Source organism: Harmonia axyridis, chromosome 1 (genome assembly GCF_914767665.1).
Source record: "Harmonia axyridis chromosome 1, icHarAxyr1.1, whole genome shotgun sequence".
Classification (NCBI taxonomy): domain Eukaryota; kingdom Metazoa; phylum Arthropoda; class Insecta; order Coleoptera; family Coccinellidae; genus Harmonia; species Harmonia axyridis.
Genome location: NC_059501.1, coordinates 63,650,689 through 63,670,971, shown reverse-complemented (window position 1 = coordinate 63,670,971; position 20,283 = coordinate 63,650,689). Strand labels below are relative to the sequence as shown.

General features: G+C 33.6%; 1 protein-coding gene across 1 annotated transcript in view; it reads right to left on the bottom strand.

The window, feature by feature from the left end:
* Positions 1–3,486: 3,486 nt before the first annotated feature.
* LOC123685787 (probable cytochrome P450 49a1) overlaps positions 3,487–20,283 on the bottom strand; it is a 34,378-nt gene continuing 17,581 nt past the window's right edge. The window contains exons 7-11 of the mRNA XM_045625670.1: positions 10,788–10,956; positions 8,661–8,830; positions 7,182–7,260; positions 6,895–7,122; positions 3,487–3,741 (exon numbers count right to left, since the gene is read on the bottom strand). Coding sequence (XP_045481626.1) covers positions 3,628–3,741; positions 6,895–7,122; positions 7,182–7,260; positions 8,661–8,830; positions 10,788–10,956 — 760 coding nt within the window. The 3' untranslated portion in view covers positions 3,487–3,627. The remainder of the gene's footprint in view (positions 3,742–6,894; positions 7,123–7,181; positions 7,261–8,660; positions 8,831–10,787; positions 10,957–20,283) is intronic.

Here is a 20,283-nt window from a genome sequence, read left to right as displayed (position 1 = left end):
CATACAGGTGAAATTTCATTGTTTTTGGGTTAATATTAAATTTTGTTATCTCTAATAACGAATTATTTTATATTGAACAAGTTTGATTATTTGAATCATATTTAAAATCAGTCGATTTTCAGATGGATTATGAACCATCCTTTTATTTTAGTTCAACTTTTCATTTACTCATCAAGTGATTTTATAATTTCAAGTGGAAAAATTTAGGTTTATAATTGAATATAATCATAGGAAGTTCATACCAATATTTTCAAAAGAACTGAATTCTTTTGCATTGAAGAATTTCATATAAAGTTTTTTCATTGTATAGTGGATATTTCAAAATTTATTAATTAATAAATAATATATTCACTTTTTTTGTTTAATCTATTTACTGAAATCATTTCAATACATCCACAACCTACTGCAAAATTTGATAAAGAAGAAGTTCCTTTCAGCATCAATAGTTTTCCATGTGAAAATTTCAAAGATAAGAATTTATTTTTGTTCACCAAACTGAAAAAATATTTTCCTACTAGTGTTTCGAAAGTCTTACTTTCCACACGCATTGACGTTTGGAAAGTAGTACTTATCCAAATTTGTGCGGAAAAAAGCAACGCAATATCAAAGAAATGCACCTATCATAAAATTTTGCCATGTCTCTATTCTTCAATCATAAAATTCAAATGTTTCTTTATGCGGTTGAGCGCACAAAAATTTCTTATGTCAGTCAGTATCAAGATGAAAACTCTCCTTGAAAGTGTTTCACTTATTCATGATTCAATACAGTAACATTAATAAACATGTTTGCTAGTAGGAAAAATTTTGTCCCTAGCTCATGTGGAAAGTACCTTTTCCTCACTCGACTGCAGTTTCTTGCGGAAAAGTATCACTTCCCACACTTGTTAGGAAAATAACTATTTCTTGATATAACATATAACCCTTTGACAAGGTTTGCAATTATGCATTTTTCAAATTTTATTTGATGAAGTACTGTTCCAACATTATACAATTGAGCAAAGAGTAAATGATTGCTATTTGGCAAAATACGTCTAAATCCAGTATTCCCATCTGAAGTTTGAGAATTAAACATCCAATTTTGGCTGTATATCTTGGGCACACCTATACTATAGTAATGTAAGTTTGTGTACACAACTTTTGTAGGCATAAAATCAAGTAATCAAATTAAAAAATAATAATTTCTCTGAAACTTGGCGATGTATATTCACAAAATTAAAAACATATTGCTTTGAGGATACCTTATAGTTTTCAGTTATGAAGTTTTTCATGTTTCAAAACAAATGATTGTGGGTTTCTCGAAAACAATTTCAATGGTATTTTTTTTAAATTGATGTTTCATACATATTCTTGTTTTCCATACAAAAGAGAACAATGAAGTTTAGTGTAAAATTTGTGGTGTTATATTATTATAAAACATAAACTCCAAAATTTCAGGAATGGTTTTTTTCTCTGAACAATTCCAAAGGTTTATTGTTGGAAATAAACCAAAACCATTCACAGATATAAAATCTAGGTGTTTGAAGAATGCCAATTGACAAACATATACTGAAGTTGTAATAACAACACACGAAACCATGGAATCTTCACAAAAAATTGTCATCTTCAGAAACTAAACGATTCTAGCTAAAGATGACAATATCCTTTGTCTAAACTTTTGTCGAAGTGGCAACTACAACTTCAGTAAAATATTATATCCCTGTGAACTCGGAAAACTTCATATAGAGTCGGAAAAAACCTGATTTTTTAGAATATCAACATTCTACTCGATGAATAATGAAGTACATCGATATAGTTGAATTCTGGTATATTTTGTTATATTTCATGTTAATCATCTGGAGGACACCTTGAAAATCCCCTGTTAGATATTCCATATCTACAGTGCGCAAAAAAACGCACATTCTGAAAATCTCAATTTTAATGAAAGTTAACTCTACATTGACTTTATAACTTATCTTTTATGTTCTCTCGGGAAGGTGTTGAACGAAACAAGACACATTAAATGGAAGAAAAATTCAGGATTTCACCGAATCTTATGTAAAAGAAGAGAAATAAACAATTTTCAAAATGCTGATAAGTGATTTAATACTTGGTATTTCCACCCCTTGCGTTAATTACAGCTCGGCAACGACGGTTCATACTCAAAATGAGTGATCTTAAAATGTTCTGATCTAATCCTTCCCAGATTTTTCTGAGTTGGATTCCTAAGTCATTAAGAGTAGCTAGATGATTTTCTGAACTTCTCAGCCTTCTATTGAGGTTGTCCCAAACCTGCTCAATCGGATTGAGATCTGGACTTCTTGCTGGCCATTCCATTCGAGAGACTTCAACCTCTTCAAGGTACTCCTGAACGATGCGCGCACGATGGGATCTGGCATTATCGTCCATAAAAATGAAATTTTCACCAATGTATGGGGCAAATGGCACTACATGCTCTTCAAGAATGTTCCTTATATACCTATCAGCATTCATAGCTCCATTATCAACGACCACTAGGTCTGTGTGAGCAGTCAAAGATATTCCACATACCATAATCGATCCTCCCCCGAAACCATTAGTATTCAGGAAATTGCACTGAGCATATCTTTCATGTGGACGTGTATACAAGGGAACGTCGATCACAATGGTAGAGGCAGAATCTAGACTCATCTGTGCAGAGAACTCTTTCCCAATCAGCCTCTTCCCAATGGATATGCTCTCTCGCAAAATCCAAACGCACCCTTCGATGGGCTAGGGTAAGAGCTGGGCCTCTTGCCGCGACACTACTAGGCCTTAAATCATATTCTCTAAGGCGATTTCTTATTGTCTGAGTGTTAATTTGCACCCCATGAGATTGCTCAAGCTGATTTTGAAGGAGGCGAGCGGTTGCAAACCGTTGTCTTAACGAAGAAACTCTCAAGTAACGTTCTTGAATGGCAGTTGTTACCCGTGGTCCAAAGTCTATAGATTTAGTGTAATCTATAGACCTTGCCCGTGGTCTACCCTGTCCTGGTCTTCGGACATTCATACCTGTCTCCCTGAATCGCTGCAACATTCTGGACAAACTTGTATGGGAAACTCCAAACCTTTCTGCAATTCTTGTGTATGTCCACCCTTCTTCTCGCGAAACTACCGCTTGGGCACATTCCTCTTGGGTCAAATTGCGTGTTTCGCGTTGCATAGCGATCGAGTGTAGAAAATCAAACGAAAGAAAAACTATTGATCACTAGATCACTAGACTTTATCGAGAACAACTGATTTCAGAATGGAGCCAATACACTAAAAATATGATAATCTCATCTTTTTCTATTCCTGCTGGGAAAAAACATCTGTATTGAAGAAAAACGTTGAAAATGGATAACATATGCATGCATAATTCTGATAAAAATAATTATCATTGAGAACACCTTCAGTTGTAGAATAAATTTGAGATTTCCATAATGTGCGTTAATTTTTTTGCGCAGTGTATATACCTCTACACAGTAACTGAAAAAGTATAACTACATTGTATATTTTGTATTATAATTTTATTGAGTCTTTAAGATTCAGTCATTTGGTCCACGAATAAAGGTCTTACATAATAATCAATAAGTTTCAAACAAAATACAACAAAATAAAATTACTTATTAAGAATTAAAATTAATATTGCGATCAAGACATGCGCTCAGTCAGTTTGAATTTCAGAGGCTGTTCTGGTACATAGGTTGGTGTGATCTTGTATGTTAGTGCTTCGTAGTTGTAGTCAACTCTATATTTACGAAATATCTGAAAAAAATATGATACAGTTAGAGTAACATGTGAGGGACATATTTAATTTTGTATAAAGTTTCATAATAATAAATCCTGATGAAAATTGAATCTGAAATCTTTCGAATTATTCGTAAAATTTTTATTTATGAGATTGTGAGTTTCTGTTTGTATAGTAACTTCCAACAAAATTATAGGCCTTATGGATAATTGCAAATATTTCTGGGTATTATTTTAAGTTTAGAATTTTCGCCAAAAACTTGCAAAAGAGACCCACCTCTACAAATGACCGAGAATTCTTGGGGAATCCAAATATTAGGTGCACAACTTTGCATCCACCATTTTGCAATAGATGTCTGAAGTGGCAAGTCGAGATAAATAGATCATATCATAGTATAAGGATCCTTATACTATGATTGTATACAACAACTTAGGTTTTTAAACATAACGCCTTCGAAATATTAGTCGATTACTGTCTGCATCATAATGCTATTATCAATTAAACATGTCAGCTTACGAGCCAAATCCTTGTCATTTGCGGAAGGTTTTAATTTTCTGCTCTAATATTATGAAATATGCGACTGAGGCTCGTCGAATGCTCTCAAAGACATATGAATAAGCCGCTATTAGAGAAAGAACGTGCCTAGTGTGGTAACAACACTTCAAGAACGGTGATTTTGACGTCGAAGACCAGAATGGCGGTTGAAGAGAGAAGGTTTTCGAAGATGCATAATTGGGGACATTAATTGAACAAGACTCGTATCCAACTACACCCGTTGTATTCTCTAGACGTTGCTTCCTCGGACTATCACTTGTTTCGATCAATGACAAATAGCTTGGCTGACCAGCACTTTCGGTCTTATGAAAAAGAAAAAAATTCTATCGATTCGTGGATCGCTTCAAAAGATGACCGGTTTTTTCAACGCAGTATTCGTACGCTACCCGAAAGATGGATAATCCGGAGTACTTTATAATCCGAACGGAAAAATTGGTGAATTGATATATAATTATAATCCGAACAGCCTGAACTCTGCAATCCGAACAGAAGAATATAATGCAGAAGATTTGATTATGTAGGGAATCTATCGATTCCCTCGAAAATATTAGTTAAGTTAAGTTAAATTTCGAAAATACTAAAAACAGAAGAATTCGGTGTAAAAACTTGGAATGATCAAAGCCACACCCCTAAGGGATCCGTAGAAAGGCTTTGCTAACGGTCGAATCTAAAACGACCTGAATGCCCTCAAAAATCGGCATTTCATGGCGAATAATTCAATTGAGTTCAATCCAGTCTGCAACTACAACATATGTGCAGCACTTTCACCGACAACGAGAAGAGTAAAGATTTTCATATCTGTTCCTGAGATCAGCGTAAAAGTACCTGCGACTGATCGAAGATCCGTAACGACCCAAGTGTCCAGCGACCCTTAAAAACGATAAGATCTAAATATCATCTTCTTCATACATTTTTAGTGGGTTGGAAATGAATTGAATAATTGTTTTTATCCCGTTCTTTCATTTCCCTAATTTGTCCTTGGCCGTGAACAACTTTAGTCACAGTATAAGGACTACAACCCACAACTCCTTTGAAAGTATCAGGAGAAGGACTAAATCAAGGTTTTGATTCAGTTCAGTGGAATTAGTGAACAAAGTAAATCGTATGATGCAATAGATGAAACAGAAAATCAAATACGGATACAAGATGATGACGAAGAAAATTGAGACACAGAGGTTTAGGAAGATGATAAGCTACGTACTGATGTCACTGAGGAAAATGAAAACTCTGTCAACGAAGATGAACCTATTCAGAAAGCGTTCACTGAAGAGGCGATCATATCATTAAATTCATTTCTTTGATGAGCAGAAATACATATTTTTATACAGGGCCGGCGCGAATAATTTTGGCGCCTGAAGCAAAGAATTTTTGGCACCCCTGCTGAAAAAGTAGGAATAAACACCACCCCAAAAAACACATCACCTGCTCCAAAGATAATTCGCCATTTTTGATTTCTCTAGCGTTTTTGCTAATCTTTCTTTCTAAAGTCGTTTTCACTGCGTATTGTTTTCGGAAATTTTTACCTACAATATATTCCTGGATTTCTTAGACGCCGATGAACAATGCGTAAGTAATATATCTGATTCTCACATTCACAAGACACTGATTACGATCGATGAAAGATTACCTTTCACACCACAAGATACAAAGGGTGGCAGGGCATGCAAAGCTTCGAAAACTAAATGGTATTAAAATCATATGTTCCGCTGAAAACATTTAGCAGCTAGTATCGAATGCAGAATAGTAGGAATTTTCCATATGTTGAATGTGTGAACAACTTCCACGTAATTCGGATGTTGTTTTTTGTCTTTGTGAAATACATTCCATCCCTCATTCAATTAGGGTAATACTAATAGGCAATGCTGCTTATATTGGTTGGGTTGCCATGTGTTATTTATTGAACAGGTGGCTTAGTAAAGAAGGTTTGGAGATTTTTATTGCAGGGAATGTTGACAAACGCAGCAAAGCGGACCAACCTCATGTTGTTTTTAAGAATCAAGACTATATTTTTTCAGAAATATGAAAGGCCAGCCATAAACTTGGCTAAATTGCCGCCCCTCGAACAGAGGCGCATGAAACAGTCGCTTTACTGTTTCACCCCTAACGCCGACCCTGTTTTGATATAAAGTACAGCATTTTTTCATGAAAATGAGTTTGCACGCTCTAGAAATGATTCTACAATCCGAATCCGAATAAACCGAACGGGTTCTGCAAACGTTCTGTTCGGATTATCCATACATTACTGTATATATAATTTGAATATCCATACCGAATCATCAAAATCTGACTATAGTAGAACACGAGCTACGTATTTTCATGTCTGCGTATGTTTAACGCGCACCTCCTCACATCTGGAAAAGCTGAAAAGCGCTTGGAATTATCAGTGGCGGCACAAGCTTCCAAGAATAGGGCTCCAAGAAGAAGACTGGATTTTTTTAAGGGTGGCCAAGATGTAAGTTTACATTGAATTAATGTTGTATTTTTTGGGTCATGCGATATTTCATGGGGGGTAAACAGAAATTTAGGGGGGCCCTGAGCCCCATATCTAAAAAATTTAATTAAAATCGAAATTTTAATTGAACACAAAGTTTCTCTATACCTGAGTAACTACTTACCTTCGATAACAATATTTGTAACTCAGTCTCAGCAAATCTACGTCCCAGACATGATCTCCTTCCATAACCGAATGGGAGAGAAACGAACGGATGTATCTTATCTTGTTTGATTGGACATTTTGTCGATTCATCCTTTTTCTTCAACCATCTTTCTGGTTCGAAGCGTTGTGGTTCAGAAAAGTATTCCTCTGTATTACTGACTACCAAATGCGGGAATATCACGTGTGTCTGGAAATGTATAAAATTATTATCAGAACGCGATTCTTCATGAAAATCATTTTTTTTACCCCTTTCGGGATGTGGTAACCTCCAATTTCTGTGTCTGACTGCAGACTCCTGCCATTTCCAATGATCACTGGATACATCCTGTGGAAAATATGTTATTGTGCTTTTTGAAAAACCAAATTTTCTCATTTTCAGTATTTCTATAAAGTGTGTCAATTTGAAAAGGTTACAAAAAAGGTGGCCTTCGTAAAGGGTGTAAACTTAGTAGAAGAGTTATATTGAACTAGAAAAAATTCACTCATAAGGGAATGTTCATGGATCATGGTGCCTTGCCGAGATTTAGAATATTTATTATGAATGAATATTTTGTGGTTACGAAAATTATAATATTAGCGTACAGTTTTACGATTGTTTTTTGATGAAGGAGATTGATACAATGTTGAAAGTTCAAACACAATTATGAATTTAACAAAAATAGTTATTTGCCTAACAAGTGTGGAAAGCGATACTTTTCCGTAAGAAACTGCGGAAAGCTGTCGAGTGCGGAAAAGGCACTTTCCACATAAGTTGGGACCAATATTTTTCCTAGTAGCTTAAATGAAACTGACGTTTTAAGAAATTATATTTTTGTGCGCTCAGCCGCATAGAGAAACGTTTGAATTTTACGATTGACGCATAGAGACATGCCAAAATTTTATGATTGATGCGACTCTTTAATATTTGCGTGCGGAAAAAACCCTTGCCGCACGCATATGCATGCGGAAAGTGAATAGCAGGGCTTTTTTCCGCACGAATTCGGAAAAGTACTATTTTCCAAACGTCAATGCGAATGGAAAGTAATACTTTCGAATGCTTGCTCTTTCTAAACGAAAACTAATTGGACCTATGTTGTTCAAAGGAAAACATTGTTCCGTAGAACACTCTATATATACATTTGATCTGTCCGTTGAAGGAAAATATCTTCTTATATTCACTAATTATTGAAAAATGAAAAATTATGGTGAATGGAACAAAAAACAGATAGTTTTCTCTTAGAATATTGTTCTGAATTGATCCTGACTATTCTGAATTAGTAGGTATTTTAATTAGTTGAAACTTCTCCTACATTTAGCTCAAATAATACTAATAATAGTAGCCTGTTTCCTAAAACAAGTTCGATGCCGACCCATTTTGGTAGAAAATTACTTGAATTCAATTCAATGACCATTCATCCATAGTAAAAAAACATTTTGAATTAAAGTTTGATTTTAAAAAACCTCTTCATTGATATATCGTTCTTAATGCGAATGTATTTTTAAAACGTAGCTAAAGTTTTTATTATGGTGCAATATAAAAATCGTTCATTCAAGTTCAGTAATTGAAAATATGATACAATAATAGGTTATCGTGCGCTCAGGGGCGCCAGATAATCGATTAATTGTTTGTTAGGGTGCCAACTTTTGGCCTCCCTGAGGGGCCTGGTTACCCAGCATCCTCCCTAGAGCCACCCCTGTCCCAAAGTTCATATAATGTAGGATTAGACAGAATTTCCATTATCTTACCTTAATGTTTCCTTGATGCAGGCTTTCAAATATGGTATATTCTCTTGAGTTTCGGCAGTAAATTTGCTGTTCGCAGTTGGTAGAACTGTTTTCAGTTCCTGATATAATTTTTCTTGTTTATCTGGATTCTGGGATAGCTGGTAGAGCATAGACGCTACAGCAATAGATGTCTGAAATATAACCGCATATTTTGAATTTAACATTTGCAGATTGAACGTTGTTTATGTATTAGGTGTTCAACTTTGCTTCCGCCGTTTTGCAATAGAAGGCTGTAGTGGTAAGTGGTAGTCGAAATTAATAGATCGTAGATGTCATACTATAAGCTTAGGTATTTGTAAAAATAACACTATCGAAATATTAGTCGATTTGTGTCTGCATCATAAAGTTATTCTTGATAAAACATATCAGCTTACGAGCCAATTCTAGTTATTTGCGGGAGGTTTAAATTTTCTGCTTCAATATGAAGATATCTGCGGCTGTGGCTCATCGAATACTCTCAAATAACTATAGTAAGGCCGCTATCAGTGAAAGAACGTGCCAAGAGTGATTTCAACGCCACAAGAACGGTGATTTTGACGTCGAAGACCAGCATGGTGGTGGAAGAGAGAAGGTTTTCGAAGATGCAGAATTGGAGGCATTACTTGATCAAGACTCGTGTCAAACGCAACAAGAATTGACAGGATCATTAGGAGCGGCGCAACATAAAATTTCAAAACTCCTGAAAGTCATGGGAATGATTCAACAACAAGGAAATTGGGTGCCGTACGAGTTTAAGCCGAGAGATGTTGAACGGTGTTCGTTTGCTGTAAACAGCTGCTCGCAAGGCAAAGACAGAAGTGATTTCTACATTGCATTGTGACTGGAGACGAAACATGAGTTCATTACGATAATCTACAGATGTTGCTCCCTTGGACTATCACTTGTTTCGATCAATGTCACACTGCCTAGCAGACCAGCACTTCCGGTCTTATGAAGAAGTAAAAAATTGGATCGATTCGTGGATCGGTTCATAAGATGACCAGTTTTTTCAACGCGGGATTTGTACGCAGCCCGAAAGAATGGAGAAAGTAGTGGCCAGCGATGGACAATACTTTGAATCATAACTGTATAACCAGTTTTTCACAATAAATCCTGGAATTTCGGGAAAAAACGGCGGAAGCAAAGTTGTACGCATATGTATGTAGATCATGAAAAACAATTTTTTAGGCTTAGATAGCTCAAAGAGCATTTTACGACCGAGATACATAATCTTTTTTTGAAACGAACATTTATAACAAAAAATAAATAAACATTAAAAATTATTGGAATAAATAATTTTTTGATACCCGTAGTATGTTGAAACGTTTGGCAAAAATATTTGACAAATCATTCTTTACTTATTAACGTGGATTGCAACAACCGAATCTTCAATTTTATGATTGAATAATGTTCACCTTTTAGATAAATATGCCATAAGTTAATTATATAAGAAGTCGTAAACACCAGAACTGCCATTTTTAAGCGATCATTCCCTGAAAAAATCGTTTCATCATTTTGTTACAATGTCTGTAGTTTTCGGAAATAGTTTCGAACGATGAGTTCGATTGACCTTCGACAAATTAATTGTCAAATAAAAAATATCCGTAAATATGTACGTTCAAAATTATATGTTCCTGTTATAATTTTCGATCGGAATCAAAATTAGAATGAAACTTAGGCCCAAAAATGTGGTATTCATTTTGTTCTTGGTCAAGGGATTAGTTTTAATTTAAACCCTAAGAATTTCTGTTTTCTTATGTTTTACATTTGAAAAAACACCAGTTTCAAAACTGATTGCAATAAAAAACAAATATTTACACCAATGGATTCGACTGAGAAAAGTGCCTGTAGAATGTTTTTGTTTCATGTTTTGATTTCACGCCATTTTTCTATTTTAGATTGAAAACTTTTGAATTCATAAAGTTGCGGTTTTCACCAAACTGATTCTCTCAAAAATAGGGCCCGAAAATATCCATTCATTTTTTCTTAGCTCGAAAGGATTCTGATGATATACCCTCACGAATTTGGGAGACCTAGCTTATGAAGAGTATGTTGATGACTTTCAGTTCTCAAGTTGTATTTTCAATGAAAAGCTTCGTTTCTACTTACAGTGTCGACTCCAACTAGTAGAAGATCTATTGCAAGTACTGTCGCTAATTTAGGATTCCCTGTTTGGAGTAAAATTTTTTCCACAATGGATATATTTTCTTTTTTCATGTTTTTGAAGTCCTTCAGAGCCATATTAGCCATGGTTTGCTGAATATATTTGGAGCAAAGTCTGTAAAGTTAGAGTTAGGTAAAATATGCATATTTCTGGATTGAATAGAATGCGTTAAAATAAAACCTATTCGATATTTTGGAGATTTTTTTCAACGCTATTTTTCTTTTTGTTCAAGGTTTTTATCATCTCAGAAGCCCAGATCATGAGCAATTATTTTCTGTCCATGCATTCTTTATGTGAATATAAACATTATTTGGGTAATAAGTTTGCCAGAGTTCGTATTGTCGTATTTTATTTTTATGAATAAATTTTTTATTTTTATTTTTTATCCATACAAAAACTCACGGAAATATTGTAGGAAACATCTGAGATATCTCGAATCGTTCTCGAGTTACAGGCCGCATTTGAAAAATTACTGTTTCAAATATTTCGCTATACCTTGATTTCTGTTCTTGATATTCGAAAAATTCTAAAACATTTTTCTTCAGTAATTTTTATGCTTCATATTACGATACTCATAACAGATCATAGAAATTGATTACAGTTTTAGAGATATAGGGGCAGGGCCGGCGCGACCAATTTTGGCGCCTGAAGCAAACAATTTTTCGGCGCCCCTGTGTTCTTTTCGAAAAAGAACGTTCTCCGCCGATAGCTACAGTTACGGGCATTGTAATTGGTATCCGAAGAATAATCACAATGTTGGGACAATTTTCAGATAAATTACCAAAAAATTAACGCAAATGTCCAATAAATAATTGAAAAAATCAATCTGTTTTTTTAGGATGAGTTATCGATGTATCCCTTCCTTTATATTGAAAAAGCATTGTTTTTTTTTACGAATGCGTATTTCTCATTCGCATTGGAATTCAGGTTTCATTTCCATATTTTCTGCCATTACTTTAGGGGAGCAAATCATTTGCTCGAAACCATTAGTTCTCAAATTTGCCAAATATTCTGATACATTTCTCAAATCGCTAACACACATCAATTATCATATTGGGACTTTGCAACTGCTTAGAAACGTTATTGATGTGAACTTAAACCTCAAACCAAGTTACTAGAGAACAAATTAATTTGAAGCATGAAATTTTCAAAACTAAATTTTTGCTCTTACTTCTAGTATCGCTTTCATTCTGCTGCGATTTCACAAGAAGTATCATATATTTCTCTCAATTGATGCCTTAGCGGCGTCATAGCGTTAATTCTACTTTCCCATCTGGTGGTGCTAAGACCTTTAAGAGTTAGTGAGAAATTACATTTTTTCAAAACCCCCACCGTTTAGTTGAACTTGAAAAAACTACGAAAAGTTCTTGAACAATAGAGAAAAAATTTGATACTTCACCAGATTTACGAGCTGCATCATTAATTACTGAATTCAGCGAATGACAAGAACAAGGAACGAAGAGAGCTTCCGGATTTTCATTTAGAATAATAATAATACTTCACGTGCCTGCTTTTGCAGAAAAGTCAAATCGAATTAAACCAAATGTATGTCTTTGTGTTTATTTACCTTATGTTTTTTACGCTGTAGGTATTTCAATTAATTCCTGGATTTCTTCGACGCTGATGAACAATGCGTAAGTGATATATCTGATTTCCATATGCAAAAGACGATCGATGAAAGATTACCTATCACACCACAAAATACAAAGGGCGGTAGGGCATGCAAAGCTTCGAAAATTGATTGGAATTAAAAACATGTGTTCCGCTGAAAATATTTAGCATTTTACAGAAACTAGTTCTGAATGCAAAATCGTAGAAATTTTTCATTTGTTGCTTCATAATTCCAAAGCGAAGGTATTATTGTTTTTCGTCTTTGCGAAATACATTTTATTCCTCTTTCAATTCGGGTAATAGGCAATGCTGTTTGTATTGGTTGGGTTGCCATGTGTTATTCATTAAACAGGTAGCTTAGTAAAGACGGTAATGAGGTACAGGTATTTGCACCGACAGTGTCCTGTCAGCAGTCGCACCATCACCCGCTTGTGGTAGCTTCAAAAGCTTCCTGGTGTAGGTTGGTACAGTATATCCAAAGTCACTTGAACTAGTCCATATATAAAGACACTTGGCCAGATGTGGATACCGCGATCCGCTAAATACCGGGATTCATTTGAAAGTATTGTTAGGCTATAATTCACTGGCCCCAAAGGAATTTCTGGAAACTTGGACAACCCTTGTATAATCGAAATATTCTGGCTTCCTCCAGAACTTTGGATATACTATAACAGCAGCACAAATTTCCTTGCCTTAGCAAGACTGAAAGTGATCCTCCAGAAGGTTATTCTATTGTCACACTCCCTTTGTTGGACCGTCGTCTTATATTGGCTTTTTCCAAGCTCACAAAAAGGCTCAGGACCAACAGGTGTTAACCTTGATGCTCTTTTCGAAAGTTCATAGGTCTTTTCTTTTCATTCAATACTACAATGCCTCGGTAGCCATATCTATGTAATACCTTTGTTGCATATTATCTACCTCACATTCGGTACTGTTCTGAATTACATATTACATTATTTGAAATTGAATTAATAATTTTTGCAATACAATTTTCCTTTTCTGAAATATAATTTCTGATGTTCTCAGTTACAACTTTGTTTTTCTGAATTCCAACTTCCTAATCTGAATTTCAATTTCGTTTTTCAGAAATCAAATTAACTATTCTGGATTCAAATTTTTTTTTCTGAATCATATTTTCGATTTTCCTATTCTCAAATGCATGTTCCCTTTTCTGAAATTGCACTTTGATTTTATGAACTACAATTGGAAAAGGTGTATTTCCATACGGAATAATTCGGTGTCTCCAAGGGCGCAATTGGCACCGAAACGAATGAGCGCTCGAAAGTTCATTATTACACATCAGAACTTTCCTAACTTTTTTAGAACTTTGCCTTTCCATCCACAGTTTAAAAATAAAAAATTCCTTGTTTCAAGTGATGACGCTGTCGTGACTAATTCTTCTCAATTAATTTTATATTGTTTGTTTAATGTTTTTCAGCCCGATTCTCTCATGTCTATTAGAGCAACATAAGTTGTTTCTTCTTCTGTGACATAATCTATAGACCCGAAACAATCACATCCATTGCATTATTGAAATAGTTATAAGTCTCATTATATAACTTGCCGGCATAAAATAATAGTTTCGACCCAAAAACTTGAGATTCTTGTCTGACCGATAGGAGAAAAGTAGGTAACATAGTTCCATGATTAACTTTCGATTTCGTTTGGTATGGAGTGAAAGTTGAACTTGACAGTGAAATATAAAGTAGGTATATAGAAAATTATGTTACTCGTAACACCATCACAATATTTATAATAAGTACAATGAACTTTTAAGTCTCCGAAGAGAAAAACATGAATAGAATGAAACAGCTACTGAGATTCTGTCTGTTGATTGTTGGTCAAGACATTCAATCTTCTTCCTTCTCATGGTAAATGGAACGTGATCAGTGTTATGCAAATCTCCGACAAATGTTATCTCTTACATTATCAAGAATTGAAGATTTGGATAATGCCAACTGAAAGGTTTATTTTGGTACAATGCTCGATGAAAAGTTTTTTATTCGTTCCCTTCTGAAATTTTGGTTTATTTCCAGTTAGGATCTATTGGAGCGCAAAACATTGATATTAAATGAAAGTTATTCTAATTGTCATTCTCTATTAAATTATCTTATAGAATGGTTTTCCAAAAAGAGGTTCCATTTTGACAATAAAAAAATCCTTAAGATAAATCAATGGATGTTTATTTCATTAAAAGGTATACTATCAACAATAAAAAACGATATCAGCCAATGCCCTTCACGGTCTTGAAACGATTGTGGAGATTGGCTTTGACTTTATCTTTCACGTGGACCAAAATGACTAAAGGTGTGAAATCAGAAGATTTCGATGACCAATTTTGTTCACCTTTTCTAGAAATAACATATCAGAAAACTTTTCTTGCAAAATTACATTTGTTTCGTGACAAGTGTGGCACTTAGCGCCATCTTGTTGAAGAGAAACATTGTCCACAATTTCCAAAATATAAAATCACAGAATTCTCGCGAAGAACGAAAATTTTTCCATAAAATGAACTAATAATCATTTTACTGTTCTTTGAAATCGACACATCAGTAAAAAATCAGACCCTTTTACGGTTTATGAGTTTATTTTTGCTTTCAAGATGATTAGTTTTAATGCACATCTTTGTCCAAGGTTTATTATTTTCCTTTATTTACCCGTTTTGTCAGCGTCCCCCTTGTTTTTCCATCTGTGATTTTTGCATTCGTTATCGGTATACAACTTACCCGTTGTTTTCGGTTTTTTGTATCATTTTCCTCATAAAATTTTTATACTGCAGTTATCAAAGAACTGAACTGAGTTATTCGCATCGCTGTGTTTCACAATTTAATGTGTGTTTCATTCAAATTGCAATTTATTCGTGAAGACATCAGTTTTGAATTGACTATACAGGGTGTTCCTAAATTGTAGATACCAACGAAAATGACAAAGATTCCTGGGATAATTTTAAGAAATAAAGTCCTAAACATGGGTCCGGGAAAGTTTTCATCATGTGATATGCTAATCTACAGGGTGATATTTTTTCTGGCTTCTTTCCACCAGAACTTTTTTGTTTGGTGAACCACTGGTAATTTAGAAAAATGTAAAAAGAAACTGTAGTCCAGTACTACACTTCATGTTTTTTTCTGGTTCTTGTCGAACAATTCTTCAGTAATCCTCAGGAAAATTCCAATTATTATAATATCCAGTAAGCTGTGATGAATAAATAATTAATTATAATGTTTTAGTACTTCTTTACCCAATCTATGAAGAATATCAATAAAGATTGAATAAACTGTTATTATATGCATCACAAATAGTAGGACTACAAGAAACACCGAATCTCGAAAACAAAGCATTTGCAGGCCCATGTATAGCACATTCTATTTTTAAAATTATTCAAGGAATTTTTCCTTTTTCTTCGTAATTCCAATTTAGGAACGATCGAATCAAAAAAATGGTAATATTTCGAGTAGCTTTTGGTTCAAACTTCGTTATCGAACCTTTCTTTCTCATATTACTGATATGAGTAAACGTTGTCTTCAAAAAAATCTTTTGGATGGGGGTCCCCAAGAAAAAAAAAAGATCTACGCCCTTGGTGATTCCTCAAAGTAATCAAACCTTAATCATAGTAACTTCCTTGTTGCGAAAGCGAAAAGATTTTCCCCAAATTATTTCAACAACAATTATTATTGTCACACTAATCACATGTGATCAATCATTTCTAAGTGACTCTCCATAAACACAGCGTCTGTCTAGTTTTATGATCGTGAAACTGAATATTACGGTTTTGCACATTGTACATGCATAATGGAATAGTTGGTGATATGCTATTTCCGCAATTCCATTTAAAAGTTAATAGGGTATAACTTTCAAACCCATAATTCATACCTCACACTAAGGTATCAATTTTCAACCGGTTAAATAGATATCTGATAAAATTATATTCGTATTTATAATTACATAACGCCAATAACAGTTTCATAATATTTGAGACAAAAACGAATTCATTCAATGGGTAGTAAATTCGTCAAACGGGACAGGTATTGGAAATAGGAGTATAGGTATCTTCTTTTGTATTTTCTTTCATACTGGACACTATCAATAAGTTTGTTTACGTGAATTGGTTGTTTTTTGTGAGGTTTTTCATGAGTTTAACCCAAAGAATTTTTTATTATTATTTAAGGAATCATTATTCATCGAAGATGATACCTGATAGTTCAAAATTGTATGATTTAATCCTTGTTTTTGCAGTATATTATGAATTTGCAATGAACTAATTATTAATTGTACCATTTTCCTAGTTGACCGAGGTGAGTGTTTCTAGCTTTTATAAATAAATACCCAACTACTAAAAATAATGCTTCAATTCCATATCTCAAGCATTATCAGTATAGAACAGGAAGTTATCATTTTGTACAAATGCCTCTAATTTTCGAATTTTGGGCCTAAATTGGTTTTAAACGATTGAGTTTGAGAGATTCATTGCTCAAGAATTGATGGAGCATTCTAGGTCAATTATTTTCCATCGAAGATTTTCTGATCTGTCAAGGAGGAAGGTCGAAGAAATGCCAATATACAACAAGATGCAAGAAAGAGAGAATTTTTGTAAGGTGGTGCCAGATTCGTGGCAAGAACTAAGAAGACACAGAAGACACAGACACAGTAGGTACTTATACATTTTTGAGAAATTTTTAAATTTTGATGGAGAGATTGTGCCGAAAAAGACACATTTGAAAGCAAAACGTCCTGTTTCCATGATGCAGTACCGATTTTGATAGCATATACTTATCGTAAGGTAGAATATCGAACTATCAAGCTTGAATGTATAATGTTTTCGTTTCCCCAAGAAAATTATTCCAAGAAAGTGACAAGTGATGTATCCAAGGATGTAGAAATGGGGGTACTGTGGGTAATTACCCTCCCCCTCAGATATTCAGAATATAAAATTTCAGAATTCTCTCAAAGACGAAGAATGAAAATTCTTCTATAAAATGAATCAATACTCTTTTTAACTTCCTTTGAAATCGATACGCCAGCAAAAACTAGTACCCATTTACGGTTTTTGAGTTTATAATCGCTTTCAAGATGATTACTTCTATAGCACTACGCGCTCGTCTATGTCCGAGGTTTATTATTTTCCTTCATCTATCCGTTTTGTCGGCGTCCTCCTTGTTTTGCCATATGTACTGCAGTTATCAAAGAATTGAACTAAGTTATTCGAATCGAAAAATTGTCTGTGATGTGTTTTACAATTTAATGTGTTTCATTCAAATTGCAATTTATTTGTAAAGACATAAGTTTTGAATTTACTATACAGGGTGTTCATAAATTGGAGGTACAAACGGATCATTTTTAGAAATAAAGTTCTATAGTATGGGTCCGGAATGATTTGCATTCGAGATACAAATGTTAAAGTTCAAGTTTTCTTCTCATAGCACCTCATAAATTTAGCATAGATATTCCAATTTTAAGTTCTCATCATGTGATATGCTAAGTCTAAATACAAATTCATTTGATATTTTTTCTGGCTTCTTTGCACCAGAACTCTTTTTTGGTGAACCACTGGTAATTTAGAAAAATGTAACTTTATGGTTTCTTGTCGGTTCTTGTCAAACAATTTTTCAGTAATCCTCAGGAAAATTCAAATTATTATTAAGATCCAGTAATATGTGATGAATGAATGATTAATTATAAGTTTTGGTACTTATTTACCCAATCTGTAGAGAAGATCAATAATGATTCGATAAACTGTTAAAAGCATCACAAAGAAGTAGGACGACAAGAAACACCTAATATCTCGAATACAAACATTACAAACCATTTGCGGGTTATGTATAGGACATTCAAAATTATTCGAGGAATTTTTCATTTTTCTTTGCACAACTTCCAATTTAGAAATTTTGGAATAAGAAATCAAATGGTATGAATAAGCGAATCAAATGGTATGAACAAGCGAATCAAATAAATACTATTATTTCTAGTAATTTTTGATTGAATTTCCGTTATCCAACCCTTCTTTCTCTTTTGGTTCATCAATAATTTTTTATGTTTGCATATGTATTATGTACCTATATCGTTTCTCTTTTTTTCCTGATATTTTCAACAGAATATAATTTCATTTTTAGTTCATTGTATTATTCTCAAGAATTGTACTTTTAATTGTTATTACAAAATTTTTGTTTTTTTTAGAGGTTGCGTAAAAGTAGCTGTGCTACTGTATTCGTCTCGTGATATGTATTTTTCTTTTCCTTAATAAAGGCAATTTATTATTATAATTATTATCATTAAATTACAGATATGAGTAAACTTCATCTTAAAAAAAAAGTTTTTCGATTACCCCCCCTTCCCAAGAAAAAAAAGATCTACCCCCTTGAATGTATCACGTGAAGTTACACCCCAGGAAACTTTGACTTGAAAAAAGCTCTCTACTTCAAGTTAATGCTTTTTCTATTTGTAAATTCAATTTGACTCAATATTTTTGAAATATTGGTAGGTGAGACGTTTTCCCGCTGAAGACTATTTTGCGCCATTCCCTTGAAGAGCATATTAACGAGATTTTACTGTAGTATATCAAAAAGTAGTGGAATAAATGAACAAAACATATCTTTTTTCATCAAAATTTATTGAATTACCTCCAAATAAGATTCGTCCCAAAAATAATACATTTATGCCAAAGAATAATCATGACACATTTTTCGAATGGATTATTATCAGAAATCTCCCACAGTAGGGAAGACCGGGATTCAGGGATTGTTGTTCAAAGTTCAGTTAAATGGCTCATTTTCCCCATTCCTAGTATTGGTTGACTAATTTCCTCTTTTCAACTTCTAAACGAAAACTAATCAGACCTATGCTATAGGAAAATAGTGTTCAATACGAGTGCAGCTATCATCTGTCACAGTTTGTAATTTAGCTTGTATAGCACCCTTTGTATGCAGCTACTTATCTAATTTCAGAAGGACAATATAAATTGAAAGGATGTTGGAAGAAATTAACTACCACTTATTCAGTAATTGGAAGATTTGTATTATTAACAGAAACAAATATTTTTTTTCGTTATGAAACAATAGTTGAAAAATCAAACAAATTGCTGGAAAAATAATGCATTTAATTCGAACCATAAATGAATTAAGCAAATATTGGCAACCTCATTGTATTTTGATCATGAATAGAGTTTGACCGGAGGAAATTGCCAAAGAATAAAAATTGAAATCAATGGAAACAATGAATGGAAAAAATATAAATGGTATTATTAAAGGTCGCCAATGACCTAATTCTAAGAAATCTTCTATAATGATACCTCCAATTCAATGAGAACATAACAATCTTAGCCTTTTAGTTTCAGGCCAGTGAACCCTAGAGTGAATCTGATATGTTGATGCTGACTGAATAACTTCAAAAGGAAATTCATTTTCAATTAGAGAACGTGATGAATCCTACATTCTTCTATTTTCTCATGAATTACCTACAATAATATTCAAAATTTCTCCGAAACAATAAGGAGAATAATTTCAAGGTGGTGTTTATGAATATTAAGATGATACATTTTTATGACTTTGTGTAATATGCTTTTTTTCGAAAATTGTGAATGTTTTTGCACTAAAAATCTAGTTACTTGATCTTTTCATCTCGAGAACTCTCTGAAGAAATGAATTCTCAAGAATTAATAAAGTTCAGTTAGAAAATTTTAATGTCTTTTGAAATAATATCTGATCAAATTCTCTATTTACACGAAGAAGACTGCAACCTTACAAACAAAATGTAATCATATTCAGAGCTTTCAAAAAACGAATCTTACTTATTTCGAGGTTTAGATATACATAAAAGCAATTGGATATTAGTTGATTT